This window comes from Eleutherodactylus coqui, chromosome 11 (genome assembly GCF_035609145.1).
Source record: "Eleutherodactylus coqui strain aEleCoq1 chromosome 11, aEleCoq1.hap1, whole genome shotgun sequence".
Classification (NCBI taxonomy): domain Eukaryota; kingdom Metazoa; phylum Chordata; class Amphibia; order Anura; family Eleutherodactylidae; genus Eleutherodactylus; species Eleutherodactylus coqui.
Genome location: NC_089847.1, coordinates 53,960,290 through 53,984,479, shown reverse-complemented (window position 1 = coordinate 53,984,479; position 24,190 = coordinate 53,960,290). Strand labels below are relative to the sequence as shown.

Here is a 24,190-nt window from a genome sequence, read left to right as displayed (position 1 = left end):
TGATCACAATGAGCAACAATAGTCCCCATTTACTTCTATGCACCTGTGGACATATTACAGCATGTTGGCTGATACCACCTGCAAATCTTTAACGGTGATGCTGTGGATCATGTTTGTGATGTTTTCCTTGAGCTCATCCAGGCTGTTCTTTACACTTTCTGCTTTAAATTTCCCCACAGAAAAAAAGCATGTGGTGGCCATAACTCCTTGCTTACAGTGTGTGTTAGGGGTTGTTCAAACCACGTTTTTAATGTACATTTAGCATATACATTGAAAGTACAAGTTAAAAACATGCGGATTCTGTAGTTGAACACTGTTTTTTAGGCATTTGACAGCCAAAAACATACATACATTAAATGTCTGAAAACAGATAGCTTTATGTTTCCGTGTGCTTCCTATTAACTATAGTGTGAAAGAGAAACATATACATTGAACATACGTTCTATTGTGCGACAGGAAAGCGTGGCAGGCGACTCTTTTCCATCCAACAAAAAACATACATGAATGTAGGAAAGGTCAAACATAGACAGAAGTATGAACTTTGAACTACTTTTGACCAATTCCAGTCTATACATTTTTTGCATTAAAATGTATATGGATTAGAGATGAGCGAGCATACTCGGAAAAGCACTACTCGCTCGAGTAATTTGCTTTATCCGAGTATCGCTGTGCTCGTCCCTGAAGATTCGGGTGCCGCTGCGGCTGACAGGTGAGTCGCAGCGGGGAGCAGGGGAGAGCGGGCGGGAGAGAGGGAGAGAAAGATCTTACCTCCGTTCCTCCCCGCTCTCCCCTGCAGCTCCCCGCTCCGTGCCGGCACCCGAATCTTCAGACCCGAGCACAGCGATACTCGGATAAAGCAAATTACTCGAGCGAGTAGTGCTTTTCCGAATACGCTCGCTCATTCCTAATATGGATGCCTAAAATGTGACATGAACACGAGGCAGCCATCAGCTGCATACGTCCTTACGGAGCACTCAACATAAATGTTGAAATTTGCTTTTAAATTTCAGTTTTGGTAAAAAAGAGTTAAACAATGTAAACAAAATAATTATGAAGTATGTGGAGTCTCTCCAAACTGCAGAAATGGGAGGAGACAAAGAAGAATAACAGGAAGCAAACCTGCAAGAGCTAGCCAAAAAGGAGAGTCTACCACCGTATGAACTGAATACTATGTATATATATCTGCAAACTGATTAAGCACTATCACTTCAATCACAGAAAATATGTGTTGTATATATTTACATGGTTCTGAGGCTCTTCTTGTCTAGTGAACAGAACATGCCATCTCTATGCACCATTTAATAATGGTTTAGCATTGTGACCATTTGATACCCTTGCAGCAGGAGTTCTAGTTCTGTAGGTGCAATAGATCTCCACCTCCTTCCTGTGTTACAGGACCATGTGAGAAACAGACCTGTTGCTCCTGGCTGTTTGCTTTATTCTGAGCCTAACAGATTCTATCGCTGCTGGCTTGTGTCAGAGTGAGATGTATAGGTCCCTCCTGCCTCTGTTAATGAGTCATACTATAGCAGTGGCTTGGCTGTAAATTCCTTCTGCATGTAAATGTGCCACCCTACGTGTGGGCAGGCTTTGTCTAAGGAAATTTTCTGCAGTATGGAAGTTGCTCCTGACGCCTTTTCTCTGACACATGCTGTATTATTTTGCTTACCATCTGCGCTTGTTTATGTCTTGCAGCAGCACATAAGAATATAGAGAGTGTTTTCTGCAAGAAAATGTGACAATTGTTCAGAGCTGTGTCGCAAATACACAGAGGTTAACATAAGAGACCAAAATGTGTGAATGATTGTGTCCCTGAAGAGTGATTCATTGCTTCATCACCACAGTTACAGCACCTTCCTGACTGTGTCGATGCTTATTATGAAAGCAGATAAGACGTTTTTGTATGTGGGCTACATATTACAACAGAGGTTGTAGGCTGCTGTAGGATCAAAAATTGTATATATTGAAAATAGGATTATTGCTATTTGAAAGCGGTGCAATGTAGATGGGACAATAACTTCTACGTGGGTAAATCAAGTGCTGTGAGCAGAATATTGTGTGTATGTGAGAACAGAACAAAAACATTCTGGAATAGGATAATAAACACAAAACTAGCTTACAATTCATTGTAGGTAGGAAAAGTAGTTGGTGCATCCTGAACCTCTTCATATTGACTGTTCTTAAGGCAAGAGTCTGGAGCAGTATGAGAGGGAATCTACATAAAGAACAGTGTCCCCTATGCAGCCTACCTATTAACATGAATCACTCCACTTTCAGAACCAATCAGGGTAACAGATGTGATATTGTGATTCATTGTGCTTTGTAGTTGATCCCAGTGGGGCTTGATTTTGGATGGGTTTGTCGGCACATGGAAATAGCCAAAGAGAGGTCGGCTTCACGTGTAAACAAACATGCTTTATTTATAAATGGTGCCACATATCAGGAACAGGACGTGTTTCGACCTAATGCAGGCCTTGGTCACCTCTGTGTTCAGATGCAGACATTTACCAGAGTTTGACATTATATCTTTTCAAAATACAGTATTCCTTGTATATCGTTCTGTCTGCAAGGACCTTGCATAAACACCTCACCAAAACAGACCGTAGCAAAACAAAAAAATATATACTGTATATAACATATATTAACAGGACAGGATACAGCTATGTTAAAGACAACAAGAAGAAGAGGAAGCCATATTCACATGCCACAGATAACCATTGTTACATAGTGCGTAAGGCCAAAAAAAGCCATACGGTATATCCATCCAGTTCAGCCTATCACTCCCGAATGTTGATCCAGAGGAAGGCAAAAAACACAACAAATGAGGTAGAAGCCAATTTTCCCCATTTAGAGGGAAAAAATCCTTACTGACTCCAATCTGGCAATCAGAATAATCCCTGGATCAACAACCCACTCGAAGTTGTTAACGATTATAACATACAATATTGTATCGCTCCCTCTTATCGAAATTGCTTTCACAACAGAGAGTTCTATAGTCTCACTGCTCTTACAGTAAAGAACCCCCTTCTATTTCGGTGTAGAAACCTTCTTTCCTCTAGACACAGAGGCTGCTCCCTTGTTGCAGGCACAGTCCTGGGTATAAATCGATGATGGAAGAGATCTTTGTATTATTCCTTGATATGTTTATATATAGTTGTTAGGTTGACTGTCAGCTGTCTTTTTTTAAACTAAATAATCCTATTTTTGATAACCTTTCTGGGTATTGTTTATTATTTTAGTTGCCCGCTTTTGTACCCGCTCAAGCTCTAATATGTCCTCCTTGAGAATCGGTGTGCAAAACTGTCCACAATAGTTCATGTGTGGTCTGACAAGTGACTTGGAAAGAGGAAGAACAATGCTCTTGTCATGTTCACCTAGACCTCTTTTGATGCACCCCGTGATCCTATTTGCCTTGGCAGCAGCTGCCTGACACTGATTGCTTACAGTTAACTAAAATCCCAAAGTCCTTTTCCATGTCAGTTTTTTCAAGTGGTTTCCCATTTAGTGTGTAATGGGGACATGTATTTTCGCTGCCCATGTGCATAACTTTACATTTATCAGTGTTAAATCTCATATGCCACTTTTCTGCCCAAGCCCCCTCTTGCAACTGCCTTGTGTCCTCTCTAGTTTCAACTTTTTTACATAGTTTTGTGTCATCTGCAAATATTGATATTTTACTGTGCAATCCTACTACCAGGTCATTAATAAATATATTTAAAAGAGTAAGGCCCAAAACTGATCCCTGTGGTATCCTACTAGTAACGGTGACCCAATCAGAGTATGTACCATTTATAACCACCCTCTGCTCTCTATCACTGAGCCAGTTACTTACCCAATCAGACACATTCTAGCTCAGATCAAGTATTCTCATTTTAAAACACTTTGGAAAAGATACACAAGATCCAGTGATTCTCCTAGATTCATTATATAACTTACCTCATAGTAGAAACTAATCAGGTTGGTTTGACTGGAGCTATCTCTCATAAACTCATGCTGATATAGAGTTATAGAGTTATTTTCCTTGAGGTACTCCAGGATAGCATCTCTTAGAAACTCTTCAAACATTTTACACACAATAGAGGTAAGACATACCAGCCTGTAATTTCCAGTTTCACTTTTTGAAGACCGGCATCACATTGGCTATGCGCTAATTCCGTGGAACAGACCCTGTCACTATAGACTCCTTAAATATAAGAAACAAGGGTCTTTGTATCACATTACTTAAATCCCGTAAAACTCAGAGGTGTATGCCATCAGAACCCAGTGATTTGTCAATTTTAATCTTTTTAAGACTGCTCTGCACTTCTTCCTGGGTTAGGCTGGTACAAAAAAAGAGAAAAAAACTCTCAGCTCTCCAACGGTATAATGTAATCAAAGAATAGGATAACCAAACCGGGAACTTACTTCACAGGGGTGCCCAAGCACCAGGCACCCCCCAATCCCAGGCGGCGTATAGAATTCGCTATAGGCGAAGGTGTTCCAATTTCCACAGCTTTATTAGTACGATGCATTTCGGCCTCCGCAACACAGGCCTTTTTCAAGTACAAATAATGACCCCCTCTATTAGTGGCCCTAGTAGTAATAGCATCTCCTATATTGGCCGCAGTAGTAATAGTGCCCCCTATTGTGGCCCCCGTAGTAATAGGTGACCCTATATTGGCCCTAGTAGTAATACGTGATCCCTATATTGGCCCCAGTAGTAATAGGGGACCCCTATATTGGCCCCAGTAGTAATAGGTGACCCCTATATTGGCCCCAGTAGTAATAGGTGACCCCCACAGTGGCCCTAGCAGTAATAGGTGACCCCCACAGTGACCCCAGTAGTAATAGGTAACCCTTATTGCAGCCCTAGTAGTAATAGGTGATCCCTATTGTGGCCCAAGTAGTAATAGGTGACCCCTATTGCGGCCCCAGTAGTAATAGGTGATCGCTATTGTGACCCCAGTAGCATTAACCACCACAGTAGCAATATTGGCCCGAGTAGTATTAACCTCCTCAGTAGCAATATTGGCCCCAGTAATATTAGCCTCCTCAGTAGCCACAGAAATAATATTAACCACCTCAGTAGCCACAGTAATATTAATCCCCTCAGTAATAACACCTTAGTAATATTAATCCCCCCAGTAGCCACAGTAATATTAACCCCCTCAGTAATAACCCCCTCCGTGGAGCACAGTTTGGGAACCGCTGATCTAAAGGCTCAGTTACAGTAAATGTGGACCAACATGCCACATAATACCATACGGAACCTATATGGCTCTATGGCCACCCGTATCACATCTTGCATCCAAGCTAGAGGCAGCCCAACAGGGCACTAGAAGGGTACTCCAAGTGTTCAGGATAATAAATTATCCTTCTGCTCTGATATTGTCACTTCTATCAACGTTACAATCACACATATAAAGTTTCATTTGATTCTGACAAATCCATCTAGGTGATTTATTTTGACAATGAGCGTATACCTTCCTTAATCAGCATGGCAAATTAAGTTTTGCCCATGCGCTTTCTCAAGTTAATAACTGCTTGTTAGGCAATACAAAAATCAATATTTATACCAATTAACATTAGCTATCAGTGCACAAAAGGTTTGTATAGAGACACTCATTGCTTTCCATATTCTGCTACTGCATCAAACCAGGCTGGGACTTGCCCACAGAACAGGTGAATTTCTTGGTGGGCCCTGAGACAGGGTGGACCCCACACGAGCTGCACATATATTGGGTGATTGGGATTCTACCAATTCCTGCTCACTGTATTTTCCATTTACTTCAGTGGAAACAGGGCCACATGCAAACACAATCACCTTTCTGTTGAAATATATGGAGAACACAGTAGTGAGGAATTTTTCAATTAGGATCAAGAAATATTTGCATGTAGCTGTGTACTGGGCCCCAGAATGAATTTTACTGATGGGCCCTGAGCACCCCAGTCCGACACTGATGTAGTTTGAATAGTCAGCCCTCGCTGAGCAGATTGCAGTTCCATGTTTTATACTTATGTCATGGCAGCAGCATTTCAAAGTAGGCTACATTCCTACACATTGCCTTCTTTGGATAAATTCTTGGGTGATGTGTCAGTTGTAGTGAAATGCCAGCAGGTCAAACCAGCTGTTGTTTGTAGGCTTCTACCAGACAGTTCCTCACAAACATGAACAAATTGAAGTTTACCAAAGGCAATAAGTGAATATCTGTAACTGCAGATAAGGGTGTGTATGATGAATAACTAAAATCTTGCACATAATTCCTATTATCTACGTGTCAGTGTTTGTCTCCTTCATCAACTGACGCTTAGCCCTTGACGGCCACAGGAAGGTTACCAGAAAACGCTCCACCCTCTGCTGTGCTTCATTGAAAATGTGCCAGTGTAGACGCTGGAGAAGGAGGCGGCGACAAGAAGAAGTGAGAATTAATATTGGCTGTTACCTTTTAGATTAATCTAATAGACAATGGCTGATTTAAAAGAAAACTGTCACGCTTGTGTTTGTGCGACAGTACCCGGGACAAATATTTGGCACTATTGTTCTTAAAAAATATGTATAGTCCCACTAAATTCAGGACTGTTGGCAAGTATTAACATGTATGGCCAATTTGAACAGCTAGGAAAACTAGTTTGGGTGAAAAACTGCATTGCTGCGTTAAGGCCCATTTAGACACAACGATTATCGCTCAAAAGGTGTCACTCAAGCGACTTTTGAGCGATAATCGTTGTGTCATTTGCAGCCCAAGATGATCGCTCAAGATGAGCGATCGCATTGCGCTGCCAGCGGAGGATGCAGAAGACAAGTGGGGTGTCCCCGCTTGTCTTCTGCATCCAGCTGTTCTCCGCTCCAAGCGCCCGGCTGTTATACCCGCTTGTCTTCTGCATCCAGATGTTTTCTGCATGGAGCGCCAAGCTGTTATACAGCCGAGCGCTCTGTGCCCCGCATGTCATCAGGAAGTGGGATACAGCTAAAATAATATTATCAGCTGTATCCCGCTGTGAATTCCTGATAAGGCTTATCGTCGTCTTTCATCGACGGGATAACGAAAACTTCATGATGTCAGTGCAGTTACACACAATGATTATCGTTCAAAAGACGGCTTTTGACCGAATTTTGAGCTATACTTGTTGTGTCTAAATGGGCCTTTAGGGTAATGATTGTTCACTAGATAATTGTTTTACAGTCATTCAACCTTCTACTTATGTCTATCTAATGTCTATGGCCACCTTTGGGTGTATGGTCGCCTTTAATTTTTAGAGACTGTGAGAGAAATAGACGAGTTGCCAGCAGTGAAATCAGAATATTCTTTGTACTGGCTGCAACTTTTAGTAAGAACTTTTTGAGTGCAGAATGTGTTAAATGTGGGGAAAACAAAAGTTACTATATTGCAGATAAGCGAGAAGCTATTTTGCTATCCTGGTTCTTGGTATTCCTGCTTACTGTATTTAGTCAGATAAGAGGTTTCAAACAGATTCACTACTGCGTGGGAGACAAGGAGTCACTCAAGAAACTCGGGTGCAACTTGCAATGGACAGAATACAGACACCCATTCTCTCTGATCTCCATGGATGCTGCACATTGCATGGCCTACAGTATTTTGGTCTGTGAAAATGGATTAGAATAGGACATGCAGTAATTTTCTTACACAGACTGTTGGACCGTGTGAAAAACCATGTATGTAAATTGTCTGATAGGCTACGAGAGCATTTTTAATTCAGCTCGGACATCAGTGGTTCCAAATGTTGGAAAATGTCTTTGCTGAAACACTGGTCTGGCAGTTTCCTTGCTGGGATCTCTCATGTTGTACCATACTTGAATTTTTCAGTAACTTTTAGATATGGACTGCATTGTATCTATTCATATATGCTATGATTTGTTCAGCAGTATGTGACATGACAAACTCCAGAATTTACACAATGCTATGTAAGGGTTAACTTTCCTAATATCAGCAGGAAATGTGGTCACGAAATTGTGAAACTATGATCTCTGTACTCACGCAAAGTCAGAAAAAATTCAGCAGGAATGTGACCCATGTTTCCACTCACATTTGTATTGCTGTACATTAGAAGTGAGTATTCCTTTTCTCTCTGTATTTAACATTCAATATATTTGATACTTAAGTCTGTTTGCATGCAAATTGTAAAGCTTTAGCAAGTATTAACAGGGGTTAGTTATAGAAACAATCAACATGTAGGAAAAAGAGTAACATTGCAAGATGTAGAGCACACATATCAAACACAAGGCCTGTTGGCCAAATCCGGACCGCCACCTCATTTTATGTGGCCTGCTGTCTGTGCAATAACCTAGCGGGCATTCCACTCGTCTGAACGTGGCAGTGCTTACCTCTTCCCTCCACAGTCTGCGTGCGCCATCCTGTATGCAGCACAGATGCAGAGGGAAAGGGTGGAATGCCTGCAGGGATGCTGGCCGGCCTGAGGCCAATAGGGGGATCGCTATTACTACTAGGACAACTATAGGGCGTCACTTATTACGGTACTAATGGGCCCACCATGGAGAACACTTACTACTGGAGCCATTATGGGGGTCATTATCACTACTGGGGCCACTGTGTGAGATCCTACTACTACTGAAGGCACTAACGGGGTCACTATCATTACTGCAACCACTATGGGAGTTATTAATGGAGTCACTATGGCGGACCCTATTAGTATTGGGTCCACTACTAGGTTCACTTTTATTGCTGGGGCACACTACGGGGGGGTGTCATTATTTTTAGTGGGGCCACAATGGGAGTCACTATTATTACTGTGGCCCCTTAATATTGAGGTCACTTACTACTGGTGTCACTATTACTACTGAAGTCACTATTACTGGAGTAACTATGGGGGTCACTATTATTACTGGGTCCATTATGGAGGTCACTTACTACTGGGGCCCCTATGGGGGACCCTATTACTACTGGGTTCACTATTACTACTGCAGCCACTATGGAGGTCACTATTACTATACAGTCTTACAATTACAATTGGTCATTTGAAGGCAACCACAAGGTTAATGAGGCCCTTGGTGAAAATTAGTTTGACACCCTAAATGTAAGATACTGACATGTGTATTGTATAGCTGCAGTGCACAGGCACACAGGCACATGCACAGGTATATGAAAAGACAGGCAAAGAAAGACTGAGAATTTGATTTGAATAGCTGATTGGATAAATGGATGAATGGATGAATAGATGGATGGATGGATGGATGGATGGATGGATGGATAGATAGATAGATAGATAGATAGATAGATAGATAGATAGATAGATAGATAGATAGAAGAGAAAGGTTTAGAGGGAGGGCGATTCATGGAGAAGGAGGGAGGTGTTGCTCCTCTGTTCAGCTCATATTTATTCTCTGCTGTTGCTATGGGAAGAAGACATTTCAACGCACTCAAAGATACACTACTTCGATTCCAGGGGTGGGAAAGGGATTCAAGTAGGAGGGGGAGTTCTACTTGTAAGGGCAAGCAACAGGGCAGGACTGACACCTTTTGGAATCGCTCATAAAATCTCAGCTGCGGATTTTTTTTTTCAGTGACTGAAAATCAGTGAAGCAGACAGAGAGGGGATAAGGGTTGCTGAACATAACACTGGAGGTTGAGAGGAGAAGGGGGATTCTAAGAGGATAAGATTTAAACAAGAAAGTGAGATTATAGAACAAGAGACAGAAGAAGGAGATACCAGACCAGATAATGACGCTTCTATTGAAGGATTTTGCACAGAACGATTCTGTCTATGTGGATGAGTCAAGGAATGCTTCATATGTCCTTATTTACTTCCACTAAATGTGATTTAATAGAACATTTCTGTTTGGCCCTTTATTTCAGCATCAAAATGACACTTGTTATTCTTCCCATATAAGACGTAGCTGAATCTGTGTTTCCATTATTATATTCTACGTTACTGTATTAACTTGTTGTGTCTCCATGTTTTTTCTTAGATCGTCACTTCTGTCTGGTTAGTCATTCAGAAGCCTGGGTACATCAACTTAACCAGCAATGGCAGGGGTAAGAATCTGCATGACTTTTAAAGGGATTACAAAGGAATAAGCAGGCAGCAAGCAACTGAGAAGTACAGATATCCAGGCTTTAACCTATCAATTGTTCTTGGACACTAATTAAGTATAATTGTTACAGTCACTGAATCATTTGTACAGATGTCAAGTCTCTGAAGGGAAGCTAACAGTAGTGGAATGCCACCGCTCCTGGATGAATGATCAATTCCAAGTCTTCACTCTTCCACACCTGTTGCTTTTACGATTATATAGAAAGTTGCAGCTAGAGAAACGCAGTCTTCCTAGGCCTTGATGGACTCTAAATCTGATGTCATTTATTTTACCTTCCAGAACAAAGTATGCTGCAAGCCAGATCTCTACACTAGTAAGTAAATAATTATTATTCTAGCATCAAACCATGTGAGCTGTTCTCCTTGTACAGAGTAAAAGTGCAACGATGCTTTAAATATGACAACTACAAAAGATCTTGTCATTCTGCAGTGTATTGTGGAGCAGTTACACCAAGCTGAATGCAAGAACTGCTTTTATAGAATCATTTATTGCTAACAATTTTTGTTTTTCTACTGGCCATGAGATGGTTAACTGTATCATTAGAAGGAAGATATATTATATTGCAGCAATGATGTGATGAAACAGTTCTGTGATTGATGCAGAGATACATTAAAGGGACACTGTCACCACGGAACAGCACCATAATCTAAGTTGGTGAGGCGACGGGGACCCGAGGGATATTATTTTTTATACTCACCCACTCTCCCATTCCCACCCTGCCCACCAATGCAGTCCATGTGTGGACTGAAAAACTGACATGCCGTATTTCCCCGAAAATAAGACCAACCTTGAAAATAATCCCTACCCTGATTTTCAGGAGGGGAGGGCTTAAAATATAAGCTCTCCCCTGAAAATATGACATAACTACCCTGGGTAAAAAAAATGCAACTTACCTTGCAAACTGCATCTGTGTCCCCAGCGATGGCCCTCCCTCCTGATTGAATTTAGCGCCAGCCAATCACAGCCGGTGTTTGATCATTCACAGCCATTCGGTGAATGACATCACTGAATGGTTGTGATTGGTTCATCAAGTGCCGGCTGTGATTCGCTGCCACTCAATGCAATCACAGCGCTTGTTGGAAGTGGGGGAATTCAAAGCCCTGTTTACCAGAGAGAGATGCCAGCGGGAGAATTACAGAGCAGCTTGTCGCACCACAGATGACACCATCGCTGGGGACACAGACGCTGGCTGCGAGGTGAGTTTACCCCCACCCCCGAAGAAAAAAAAGACACTGTGCTTCTTTTGGGGCAAAATTGAATAGAAGTGTCTTATTTTCAGCGATGCACGGTAGAAATTTATGGGTGTGCACGTTCACAGTGGTCTGAAAAGACTCAAACTTTCAGACCACACGTGGAATTCACTAGAGAGCACCATGGGTTTTGGGAAACAGGTGAGTATAAAAAATACATCTCTCAGCTCTCCCTCACCTCACCGAACAGTGACATAACATAGTTTTTGATGCTGTTCCGTGGTGACAGTGTGCCTTTAAGAAATTGGTTGATAAAGGAAGTGAGCGCCGCAATAGAAATTTCTGAAACAAATTTACCTTGTGAGAATATACTCTAATTGTTACTGCAATATCGACAACTTGTCCAAGTCCACAGAAATCAAGTCTTAGTTCACCAGCACACTATCACCATTATTTTGATTTTGTCACGCTGATCTTATTTTAATTCAGACATTTCTTCATGCCAGACATAATGGACGTCAGTTTTCCAAAGAGATAAGCAAAATTAGAAGAGAATTGTAGTTCATATATCGATAGAATATTAAAATATAATATGATTGCTGCTAAAGGTGATGGAATCAGTTATTAAAGATGGCACCACCACTTCTCTGACTACCTGAGGCACTCTGTGCATTAGTATGCATCATTAGTCTAAGACTGTATACCTTCTTTAATTGATGAGTGCTGTCCACATTGATATTGCTGGCCAGTCAGAGCAGTATGTAGTGTCTTAGACTCCCAATGCATACTACTGTAATCCATAGTATGCAACAGGTAGTCATAGAAGCGCTGTGGCCATCTTTGTCCAGGTCTGGAGGGTCACTTTAAGCTTGAGGGAACAGTGTTGGATAATTTTGTTCTTCAAACAAATTCATCAAAATTATCATACGCGATTCAGTATGGCAAATATACAATGAGGCCAGTTTCAGACAATTTAAATATGTCCGTAATACGAAACCTTATTATGGCTGTGTTACAGATGACAGTAAAACTATTCGCTTCCCTATTGTTTTTATTTTCTACTTGACAAATACTAATAGAAAATAATAGCAATATGGAGTCAGAAACTAAAATAAAGCTGTGTAGAGCTTTGCTACACTCAACAGGAGAGCTTTAAAGTAGAACAATATAGGAAGGGAAGTGAAAGGCCAGGCAAAAATATACAAATAATGAATACAACCTTGCTATTAGAAGTGGAATTAAAGAACAAAGACAAAAGATTTAGAAGGAAAGTAGAGGCGCAAGAGACACTAATCACAAACTAAATATAATGTCATAGGCATCACAGAAACTTGGTGGAATTATACACATGATTGGAATACAAGGCTTGAAGGATTCAGTTTATTTATAAGAAACAGACTTAATAAGAGGGGAGGAGGTATTGCATTGTATGTTAGAAAAGCATACATCTCCACAGAGATTCAAGCTTCAGAGCATGGTAGTTCTGTAGAAACTGTTTGGGTAAGAATACAAGTAGATACCGTAACAACAGAAGGGACACCATTGTAGGCATATACTATAGCATGCCTGTACAAATAGTAGATACAGTTTAATTATTTCTACATCAAATGGCCAAGTTCTCAAAATCTCCCATGATCACTATGTCATACATTTTTTAACTATTCAGATATTTGTTGGGAATCTCTCTCAGGCAAAAGTAATGGGTTCAAAAAATTCTTATCCTCTCCTGCTGAAAAGTTTATCTTCCAAAAGGTAGAAGATAAAACAAGGGGATCTGCTTAGACCTAATTCTTACAAATAGGAAGGAAATGGTTGAGGAAGTATGGGTGGCTGGGACCTTAGGAGGCAGCAATCATGCTATTGTTGAATTCTGGATAACACATGGAGAAAGACCTGTGAGGACTCAAACTTCAAGGTTGGATTTCCCAAAGGCAGATTTTAATGGACTGAGAAAGAGGTAGGAAGTACCTAATGCCTGGATGTTCTTATGGACAGAAATGTCCAAGAAGTTTGGGAAATTTTGTGAAATGTAATTCTTAAAGAGCAATCATTAACAATCCCTAAAAGAAGGAATAATGGGAATCATTTAAAGAGACCAGGATGGATGAACACAGAACTTTAACACATGATAAAAAGGAAGAAGAAAATGTTTATCAAATGGAAAGAGGGGGGCACATTGAAAGAAGAATATAATGGAGTCTGCAGAAATTGCAGGGCAAGCATCAGAATAGCTTAAGCTAACAATGAATTAAGGCTTGCAACAGAGGGCAAAAGCAATACAAAAAAGCATTTTGAGGGTATGTCAAAAGTAAAGAAAAGTCAAAGATGCTATATGACTTTTACAGAATAAAAAAAGGTGAATTTGTTAAAAATGATGTTGAGAAGGCCGAACATTTAAATTTCTAGTTTTTATCTGTTTTCTCTTAGAATGTAAATGTAACATAAGCTGATCTTCCCTGTGCTATCGAAGGAATACAAGAATTCAGGCTATCTATAAGCAGAGAGATGGTGAGGGAACACTCAGCTAACTTACATGAATTCAAGTTTCCAGTTCCAGATGAATTACATCCCAGAATACTCACCGCAATCTTTCAAAATTCCTGGAGAGCAGCAGTAGTCTCAGAAGATTGGAGAAGGGCAAATGTTGTCCTTATCTTCAAAAAGGGAAGAAGGTGGAACCAGGAAAATACAGGCTTGTGAGCCTGACTTCTATACTGGGAAAGATCTTTGAACACATTATTAAACAGCATGAATGCAAGTACTTGGATGAGAATGGAGTAATTAACAAGTCAGCATGGGTTTGTAACAAACAAGTCATGCCAGACTAATCTAATTTTCTTCTATGACAGAATCATAGACTGGATTGATCAGGAAAATGCAGTGGATATACAGTAGTATATCTTGACTTCAGCAAAACATTTGACAAAGCATATCATACCAACCTTATTGGAAAAATTACCAAATCTGGGATTAACAAGGCAACTGTTAGGTCGATTCACAACTTGCTTAGTGATCGTACTTAACCCCTTCCCGTTCCAGGACGTACATTTACGTCCTGGATCATCGGGGTATGTATGAAGAGAAGTCACGGGGCGACCTCTCTTCATACAGCGCGAGCGTCAGCTGCTATTAACCCTTTAAATGCCCCTAACGATGTTAACCCTTTAAATCGCCCGAACGATTTTCAGGGGTCCCGCACGGCCCCCCCGCGGTGAGATCAGGGGAGCCATTCAGGTGTCATGAGAGACTGCCTAGCAAGCCATCCCCGTGGGGTGGCTTGATAGGCTGCCTGTGAAATTGCAGTATGACGTAATGCTGTAGCATTACGTCATACTGCAGGAGTGATCAAAGCATCGCATATTGTAGTTCCCCAGGGGGACTCGAAAGTAAAGTAAAAAAAAATGTTCAATAAAGTTTTTTTAGTTGTTGTAAATAAAAGTTTAAATCACCACCCTTTTGCCATATCTATAATTAAAAAATCTAAATAATAAAATAAAAATACATATCTTATATCGCCGCGTCCGTAAAAGTCCACTCTATCAAAGTAGCACATTATTTACCCTGCACGGTGAACGTCGTCCGAAAAAAAAAAAATAAAGAACGCCAGAAATGCACTTTTTCAGTCACCCTGTCTCCCAGAAAAAATGCAATAAAAAGCGATAAAAACGTCGTATGTATTCCAAATTAGTACTAATGGAAACTTCAGGACATCCTGCAAAAATTGAGCCCTCGCTCAACTACGCCGACGAAAAAATTAAAAAGTTATTGCGAGCACAAGATGATGGCAGACAATAATTGCAAAAAAATTAAATGTCTTTGAAAAAAAAAAAGATTAATATAGTAAAAAAAAAGCTATACAAGTTTGGTATCGTAGCAATCGTACTGACCCATAGAATAAAGTTATCGTGTCCTTTTGTTGCAGTTTGTGCACCATAGAAACAAAATGCACTGAAAGATGGCGGAATGTCGTTTTTTTTTCATTTTACTCCACTTAGAATTTATTAAAAGTTTTTCAGTACATTATATGGTACTTTAAATAGCACCATTGAAAACTACAACTCGTCCCGCAAAAAACAAGCCCTCAAAAAGCGACGTTGATGGATAAATAAAGGAGTTACGATTTTTTTAAAGGGGGGGGGGGAACGAAAATGGGAAAAAAAGGGGCCGCGTCATGAAGGGGTTAAAGAGTCATCATAAATGGCTGAACATTCAATTTGAAGAATGTCTCAAGTGACGTAGCACAAAGTTCTGTCCTGGAACCAGTGTTGTTCGTCTTTATGTTTCCCTCTGGGCGTCATGTGTCTTCTCCCTGCCCCTCTGGGCGGGGAGTCCTGCATATATACTGTGCTGGCCCAGACACTGGTTGCCAGTGTTTGGTTTTGACCTGCAATATATCTGACCTGACTTCTTTGTGTTTATGACCTTGGCTGTGCATTTGACTCTGACTCTGTTTTTCCCTCCTGTACTGCGCACGTGTTTTCCCGGTTTGACCTGGCTTGTTCTTGACTACTCTCTGGTTTGTTTGTTGTTGTGCCCTGTCAGCTACTTGGTGCTCACCTGTGGTCTCCCTGTCCCTCTTTCCTTAGGTTCACTAGATAAGCCCAGAGACCGTCGCCCAGTTGTCGCCCTGGGGCTTAGCCCAGGGGGGCAAGTAGGCAGTGACACAGGAGAGGGCAGGCATAGGGATTCCCTGACCATCTGTCCCCGCCAGTCCTTAACAATGGCCGGGCAAATGACTACTGTCCTTTCTGTGGTCCTCAAAGTTATAGTTGCAGCATCTTAATTCATCCCCCCTCTTCTCTCATTCACCCTTCTAAAACTTCTTCTCTGTCATCATCATAATTGCTACACTTGGTATCCATTTTATATTCCACCTCATATAAAAAAGAGGGGGTTCTGTGCACCCTGTATACTATAAAGTATTTCTGGAATACTATGAAAGTATTGCAACCATCAGGATCATACTCACTATAGTGCTCCTCACTTAAATACTACATTATTATGCTGTGATTAAATTATTACATATCTGTGAAAAAAACACCCTTGTGCTCAATATTATTCAAAGGTATGTCTAAGCATATTTCCCTGTATTTGAGACATAAACATTCCCCAAATCGTAACATATCCATCTCAGTTTATTATGAAGTGATTATTATTATTATTGTTACTATGCTCAAACCCACTCTGTTAGCGCTCACATAATTAAAACCTATTCCCTTCATACAATTGATAAATATAGTAGATGCCTTTAGGCACCTTTCACAAGGGTGGAATTAGCCCACAAGATACATTGCAACAAGTGGTAAATTCTGCACCCAAATCTGCAGGGCTACCTGTGCATTTTGATGCACAATTGAAAATGGTTTAAACTTGCCTGCAATTTACCATCAAAATCTGCAGTTAGACCTGCGGATTTTGGTGCGGAATAAAAGATCTGTTATTAATCCAATGATCCTGTGTAAATTATGCCAGCTATGAGTAAACAGTATGTGACCAGTATTTTCTACCCAAGAAATGTTTCATTTTACTCCAGCAGCTAGATGAGCTATACAGCACTGACAATTTCCACAGAGCACCATGTGGTCCCGTATCCATGATCTAAAACAAGTCCAAAAGATGACAAAAAGATGACACATATGACTAAATATGACAGTGATATCTTTAGGACTTTATCTCATTACTACTGAAACTGCAATATAGTATACCTTACAATTGGGAAGTGACAGCGCACCGTTGACAATGGAACATTGGAGACATTTCTCTCCATTTCTGGCACAAGCATTTTTCCAAATCAGTTTTCTTAGTAGTGTATTCGTTAGTTCAATCAGACTATGTTTAAACAAATATGAAGCTTCAGATAACCAAACCATTTTATCAAGCTTATTTTAGCCACCATTGATACATTCATTTTTGACCCCTTTAAACCCTCTTAATTTAAATCCATTCATAGCATCATGTGCATTACTGGAGTTTGTTATTTCACATAGGCTGCCTGCAGAATTCTTGCAGCGGGACCTAACCCGAGCCCCTGCAGAGAGCAGCGCATCACTCACCTGCTCCCGCGACCCCGGATCTTTCATGTGCCGGCTGCCGGGCAGCCGGCGCATGCGCAGACCAGAGTCGGCGGTCTGCGCATGCTACATACACACAGCTGTGCTACAGGCACGTCACACATACAGCTCTGCTACATGAACGTCACCCACACACAGCTGTTGCTGCTCCATTTGTCACACGCACGGCTCTGCTGCTCCGTCTGTCACACACATGTCTCTGCTGCTCCATCTGTCACACGCATGCCACTGCTGCTCCGTCTGTCACACGCACAGCTCTGCAAAGTGAAGGACCTGTGATGACGTCACCATCATGTGATCATCAGCGATGGGGGTCAGAGCCCACAGGTCCTGTGAGCACACGGCTACTGTCAGGCTCTGCATGTTTTATTATGCTGTAGGACCTGCGATGACATCACCACCATGTGATCAGGGGCAGAGCATGTAACTCACATGGCACACACGGATGGACAGACAAGTGGTCGTTAACACTTTTATGTCAATGGATCCATGAAAATCCATTTACATTCATTGGCTCCATTCACCACACATAACATGGCTATACATCGCGTGCATAATACGTAATGAAAATACGGTCTTGTGAATGAGCCCTTACTGAAAGTTGTAGGCAGTATAAAGAATATTGTGATTTTACTGCTGACGAACTCGTCTATTTCTCTCTCAGTCCCTAAAAATAAAAGGCAGCCATACACTCAAAGGTGGCCATAGACATTAGATAGACATAAAGCTCTGCATGGCGCCAAGTCAGCATACATCGCCGGCCTCCTGTCAGTACACCACCCAGCCCGCTCACTCCGATCAGCTAACACACTCAGACTAAACACCCCTGTAATACGAACCTCACATGCTCGCCTACAGGACTTCACCAGAGCAGCACCCATCCTCTGGAATGCTCTACCCCAAGGCATCCGGACAATTCCCGATGCACGAAATTTCAGACGTGCCTTAAAAACGCACCTCTTCAGGGAAGCATATCAAATCTCCTGACCTCCCTATGGCGCCCCACCCCGTTTGCCTTCTAATAACTGATTTCCACATGAAATCCCCTATTGCCTGTGTTCCCATGTCTTTCTCCTCCCCCCCTTGCACCTCCTGTACCACCCCCAACCCATTTGTTTCAAACCGAATGTACCTCACATTGTAATTGTTGTACTGTTTTGCATTTATCTATGCCTGAAAGCGCTGCGGAATAAGTTGGCGCTATACAAATAAAGATTATTATTATTATATGTATAATTGTAAAACAAATCATAGTCTAGTGAGCACTCATTACACAAATGCAGCAGTACAATTTTCCCCTCATATTGGTTTTGATAGTTGCTCAAATTAACCATACATGTTCATACTTGTCAACAGTCCTGAATTTGCTTTAATTGTCCCTCTTTTTAACGCTGGATTCACACGAACGTATATCGGCTCGGTTTTCACGCCGAGTCGATATACGTCGTCCTCATCTGCAGGGGGGGGAGGATGGAAGAGCCAGGAGCAGGAACTGAGCTCCCGCCCCTTCTCTGCCTCCTCTCCGCCCCTCTACACTTTTTTAAATGGGGAGAGGCGGGGCAGGGCTAATTCGCGGAACTTAGCCCCGCCCCCATCCCACCTCCTTTCTTTGCAAATAGTGTAGAGGGGCGGAGAGGAGGCAGAGAAGGGGCGGGAGCTCAGTTCCTACTCCTGGCTCTTCCATCTTTCCCCCCTGCAGATGAGGACGACATATATCGGCTCGGCGTGAAAACCGAGCCGATATACGTCATGTGAATGCAGCCCACGAGTAATTTGCAAAATATTTGTCTTGGGTACTGTCGCACAAATGCAAGGGTGACAGTTTTCTCGTAAAGCAGCCATTACCTATTGAATAATCCAATGGGTAACATCTGATATTTATTCTGACCTCTCTTTGCTGCCGCCTTTATCAATTAAAAAAGCATTCAGCTGACAGTTAAGACAGCTGCAGCAAGAATCTGTCAATCCTTAAAGGGGTTGTCTCGCGGCAAACATCAAAATTTTACATTAGCCCATTCCCTCTGTCACCCCCCTGGCATAAAATAGCATTTTAAAGCAGTTTTTAAACCGCTTGCTACTCACCGATGTGATGAAAAATGAACTTATAAAATTCTTCTCCCAAGATGGCCGACGGTCATTTCCCAGGGATGCACTGCGGTTTTCTCCCATGGTGCACCGCGGGTCTTCTTCCATGGTGCACCATGGGCTCTGTGCGTTCCATTGCCGATTCCAGCCTCCTGATTGGCTGGAATCGGCACACGTGATGGGGCGGAGCTACGCGATGACGCGTAGAAGGGGGCGGAGCCAGAACGCCGCTCGTGCCCGGACTGTCCAGAAGGGAGAAGACCCTTCTGCGCAAGCGCGTCTAAAAAAGCAAGAAGACCCCGAAATTAGACGGAGCCATGGAGACGGGGACGCCAGCAACGGAGCAGGTAAGTGAATAACTTCTGTATGGCTCATATTTAATGCACGATGTATATTTCAAAGTGCATTAATATGGCCATACAGAAGTGTATAACCCCACTTGCTTTCGTGAGACAACCCCTTTAAGGTTGCCTACACACGGCCGAAAACGATATCAGGCGATGTTCAAGTGGCCTAAGCTTTTTTTAAAAATCTAGCTTTTGGTCCCTAGAGTGCTGATTGAAAACAAATGTTCATCAAGAAACAGACTTAAAAGTTAGAAGAACTTAGTTAGAAGCAACCAGTCTGCTAATAGCCTATTAGACAACTAAAAATGTAGCCTCCAATTCAATTGTTGCCGCTTAGCCTCTAGTTTAGGCCTATCTCACATGGGGACCTGCGTGCTCAAAAATCATGTGCATAAAAAACTTGCGGCTATTAGAACCAATATTTTCCCAGGGGAGCGTTCAGATGAAGGAATTTTAGACATGCAAAACAAAATTTGAATGATCCCATAGGAAACCATTGGTTCTAATAGCTGCAAGTTTTTTACGCACGTAGGTCCCCGTGTGAAAGAGGCCTTAACTGTTACCACTTCATGCACTCCAACCCCAGTCCACTCCTGAAGACATTCACAGCAGAGACAAAAGCGTTAATATTGTTCTCATTAAGACACAACATAATTAATTTGGCCAGCAGGTGACAGTATTACACACTGATGCTGACTCCTACAGACAGAGATATCAAAGACAGCAGAGAGAGGAGTCAATGTGTAATTGTTTTTGTAGTTTTGCAATAAAATAGAATGCAATCTTGATATAATCATATATTTTTCTAACATTTTAAGAGATCATAATCAACTACAGTCTCAAAAATAGAACACAGCACCTACAGCGTAATATCTTAACCCCTTGACCAAGCAAAGTACATTTCCTAGGCTTTAGGGTGCCTTCACACGAGCGTATTTATGTGTGTGCATACGTGTACAAAAACACACGTCTCTTAAAACAACTGCACTCCCTATGGTGTGTTCACATGTCCGTGTTTTACAGACGTGCGCCGACAAAGATAGGACATGCGTGCACCATAGGGAATGCACACATTGCCTTCAATGGAGCCGCAGCTGCTGCTTGGCTTGGTTTTCAGGGAAGAGTTTATATTTAAAGCTCTTCCCTGAAAAACAATTAAGGGGTGCTGGCAGACCATTGCCTTTAATGGAGCCGCCGGCAGCAGCCACGGCTCCATTGAAGGCAATGCACGGACCTGCGCACACACATGTTTTTGCGCGTAGAGCGGTGCGCACCTATGTACGCACACGCTCGTGTAAAGCCACCCTTAATCCCGGTTGATTAAAAAAAAAACAGAATTATAACTCTTGCAATCAAGCAGGAGCAGATCAGAACTTCAGTTGTTTGTCACAGTTGAGACCCTGAATGAGAAGGCAGAAGTGGTTGTTAACAGCTGCTGCCTTCGACTTTTCAGGCTACTTGGTGCTCAATGAGCGCTATGTAGTGCAGAGAGAAAGCAAAAGTGTGCCAGCAAGACCAGATCAGCCCTGCCAGTGACTACTGCCACTACAAAGGGATGTTTTTCCCTGTAACTGGGACTCCTATATATGCCCAAACTAATGAAAAAGTATTAATTACAAAAAAAAAAAGGGAATGACCCCCAGAGGTCTTATAGGATGTCATGGAGGTCATAAATGTTTAAAAAAAAAACTTACAAAAATAAGTAAAAAAAAAAAATAATTACAGCATAAAATAAATATATACATACATATAAAAAAGAAAGTAACCCACGCCTGACGCCAACCAAAACCATCGCCAAATCCACCCTGTGATCCGAGACTATACAAATTATATCAAAATGTCTAACACAAAATGAAAAACCCATTCCAGTACTTTATTTTATCATAAATATAATTAAAAAAATAAACAACTATATATTTTTAAAAAATCTTTTTTTTTTTTACCTTTTTACCTCTAATAGGTCCTTCTAAAACTTTACTTTTATTAAATAATATAAAATAGAAGCCAATATAAAATGAAAAATGACCAAATCAATAACAAAAATATAGACGGTGACCCCCCCACAGGGGAGTAAAATAAAAATAAGGTAATCCACTTCAGTTAAAGATAGAAAGATGGGAAATATCTGATATCTATCTGAAAAAGTAAATACTAATATTAGTAGCAAGGATAAGGGCTCCTGTCCACGGGCGATAGTTCATTGCGTTATCCGCGGCGATAATCCGGGCCACACGTAACGCAGTGAACGCTTTCCATAGCATAGCTATGGAAAGCGCAGCACCGACGTCCACAAGCGGAGAATCATAGCGACATGCGATTCTCCGTGGTGAGCTTATCTGTCACATAGGCTCAGTGCGAAGACCTGGCATTTCTCCCCCCTGCTCCCCAGCGGCGGAATATCACTAGCGATATTCTGTCACGGCCGTGGACAGGGAGCCTAATATTACTGCTCTAATGCAAGTGTTATTTGCTAGAGATGAGCGAACGTGTTCTTCCGAGCTTGATATTCGTGCGAATATTAGGGTGTTCGGGATGTTCGTTATTCGTAACGAACACCATGCGGTGTTCTGGTTACTTTCACTTCCTTCCCTGAGACGTTAGCGCGCTTTTTTTGGCCAATTGAAAGACAGGGAAGGCATTACAACTTCCCCCTGTGACGTTCAAGCCCTATACCACCCCCCTGCTGTGAGTGGCTGGGAAGATCAGGTGTCACCCGAACATAAAAGTCGGCCCCTCCCGCGGTTCGGCTCAGATGCCTGGTGAGTTAGATGAGGGACAGTGCTGTTTGTACCGGAGCTGCTGTAGGGAAAGAATTGGTAGTTAGTGTAGGCTTCAAGACCCCCCAAAGGTCCTTATTAGGGCCACTGATAGCTGTGTGTTGGCTGCTGTTAGCAGTGCCATTTTTTTTCTTCTCAAAATCGGCTCTGCAGAGCGTTGCACCTGGCATTAGGGACAGAAGTGCTGCATAGGCAGGGAGAGTGTTAGGAGTGAGTGTAGCCTTCAAGAACCTCAACGGTCCTTTCTAGGGCCATATTTATCCGTGTGCAGTACTGTCCAGGCTGCTGTTAGCTGTGCTGCATTTTTTTTTGCTTCTCAAAATCGCCTCTGCAGAGCATTCCACCCTCCATTGATACTGCAGGGAAAGAATTGTATAGGCAGGGCCACAACACAGTTATTATTCATAGAATATACGCAGTGCTGCCTTTTGCTTGTAAAACAAGTGAAAATAATTCTATTTGTCCTGCCTCTGTCCGTCCTAACGCCGGTGGACACGTGTCGGCTGCGTGTGCAACCTGTAAAAATCATACGCACCCAGCTACGTTTTACTCCTGGCTTCGCCATTTGCTTTCCTTAATTGGGAAAAAAAATACCTGCTCTGCCACAGTTAATAACTCTGCTACCCTCACGTTCTGTGACACATTAGCAGGAAAACAGCACAGTTATTAAACTTCTCATGTTCATAGAATATACGCAGTGCTGCCTTTTGGTGCAAAAAAACGGAAAATAATTCTATTTGTCCTGCCTCTGTCCGTCCTAACGCCGGTGGACACGTGTCGGCTGCGTGTGCAACCTGTAAAAATCATACGCACCCAGCTACGTTTTACTCCTGGCTTCGCCATTTGCTTTCCTTAATTGGGAAAAAAAATACCTGCTCTGCCACAGTTAATAACTCTGCTACCCTCACGTTCTGTGACAAATTAGCAGGAAAACAGCACAGTTATTAAACTTCTCATGTTCATAGAATATACGCAGTGCTGCCTTTTGGTGCAAAAAACGGAAAATAATTCTATTTGTCCTGCCTCTGTCCGTCCTAACGCCGGTGGACACGTGTCTGCTGCGTCTGCAACCTGTAAAAATCAGACGCACCCAGCTACGTTTTACTCCTGGCTTCGCCATTTGCTTTCCTTAATTGGGAAAAAAAATACCTGCTCTGCCACAGTTAATAACTCTGCTACCCTCACGTTCTGTGACACATTAGCAGGAAAACAGCACAGTTATTAAACTTCTCATGTTCATAGAATATACGCAGTGCTGCCTTTTGGTGCAAAAAAATGGAAAATAATTCTATTTGTCCTGCCTCTGTCCGTCCTAACGCCGGTGGACACGTGTCGGCTGCGTCTGCAACCTGTAAAAATCAGACGCACCCAGCTACGTTTTACTCCTGGCTTCGCCATTTGCTTTCCTTAATTGGGAAAAAAAATACCTGCTCTGCCACAGTTAATAACTCTGCTACCCTCACGTTCTGTGACACATTAGCAGGAAAACAGCACAGTTATTAAACTTCTCATGTTCATAGAATATACGCAGTGCTGCCTTTTGGTGCAAAAAAACGGAAAATAATTCTATTTGTCCTGCCTCTGTCCGTCCTAACGCCGGTGGACACGTGTCGGCTGCGTGTGCAACCTGTAAAAATCATACGCACCCAGCTACGTTTTACTCCTGGCT

The 24,190-nt window shown here is 42.1% G+C and overlaps 1 protein-coding gene across 6 annotated transcripts in view; it reads left to right on the top strand.

Annotated features, from left to right (window-relative positions):
• The first annotated feature begins 1,133 nt into the window (after positions 1-1,133).
• LOC136582851 (transmembrane protein 272-like) overlaps positions 1,134-24,190 on the top strand; it is a 50,509-nt gene continuing 27,452 nt past the window's right edge. Inside the window, exons 1-3 of one of the 6 annotated variants that reach the window (XM_066584121.1) lie at positions 1,134-1,154; positions 9,926-9,992; positions 10,331-10,364. In XM_066584121.1, coding sequence (XP_066440218.1) covers positions 9,984-9,992; positions 10,331-10,364 — 43 coding nt within the window. In that variant the 5' untranslated portion in view covers positions 1,134-1,154; positions 9,926-9,983. Of the gene's footprint in view, positions 1,155-8,014; positions 8,049-9,351; positions 9,405-9,474; positions 9,993-10,330; positions 10,365-24,190 lie in introns of those variants that run through there. The other 5 variants (XM_066584119.1, XM_066584120.1, XM_066584118.1 and 2 more) reach the window with 5 other exon arrangements.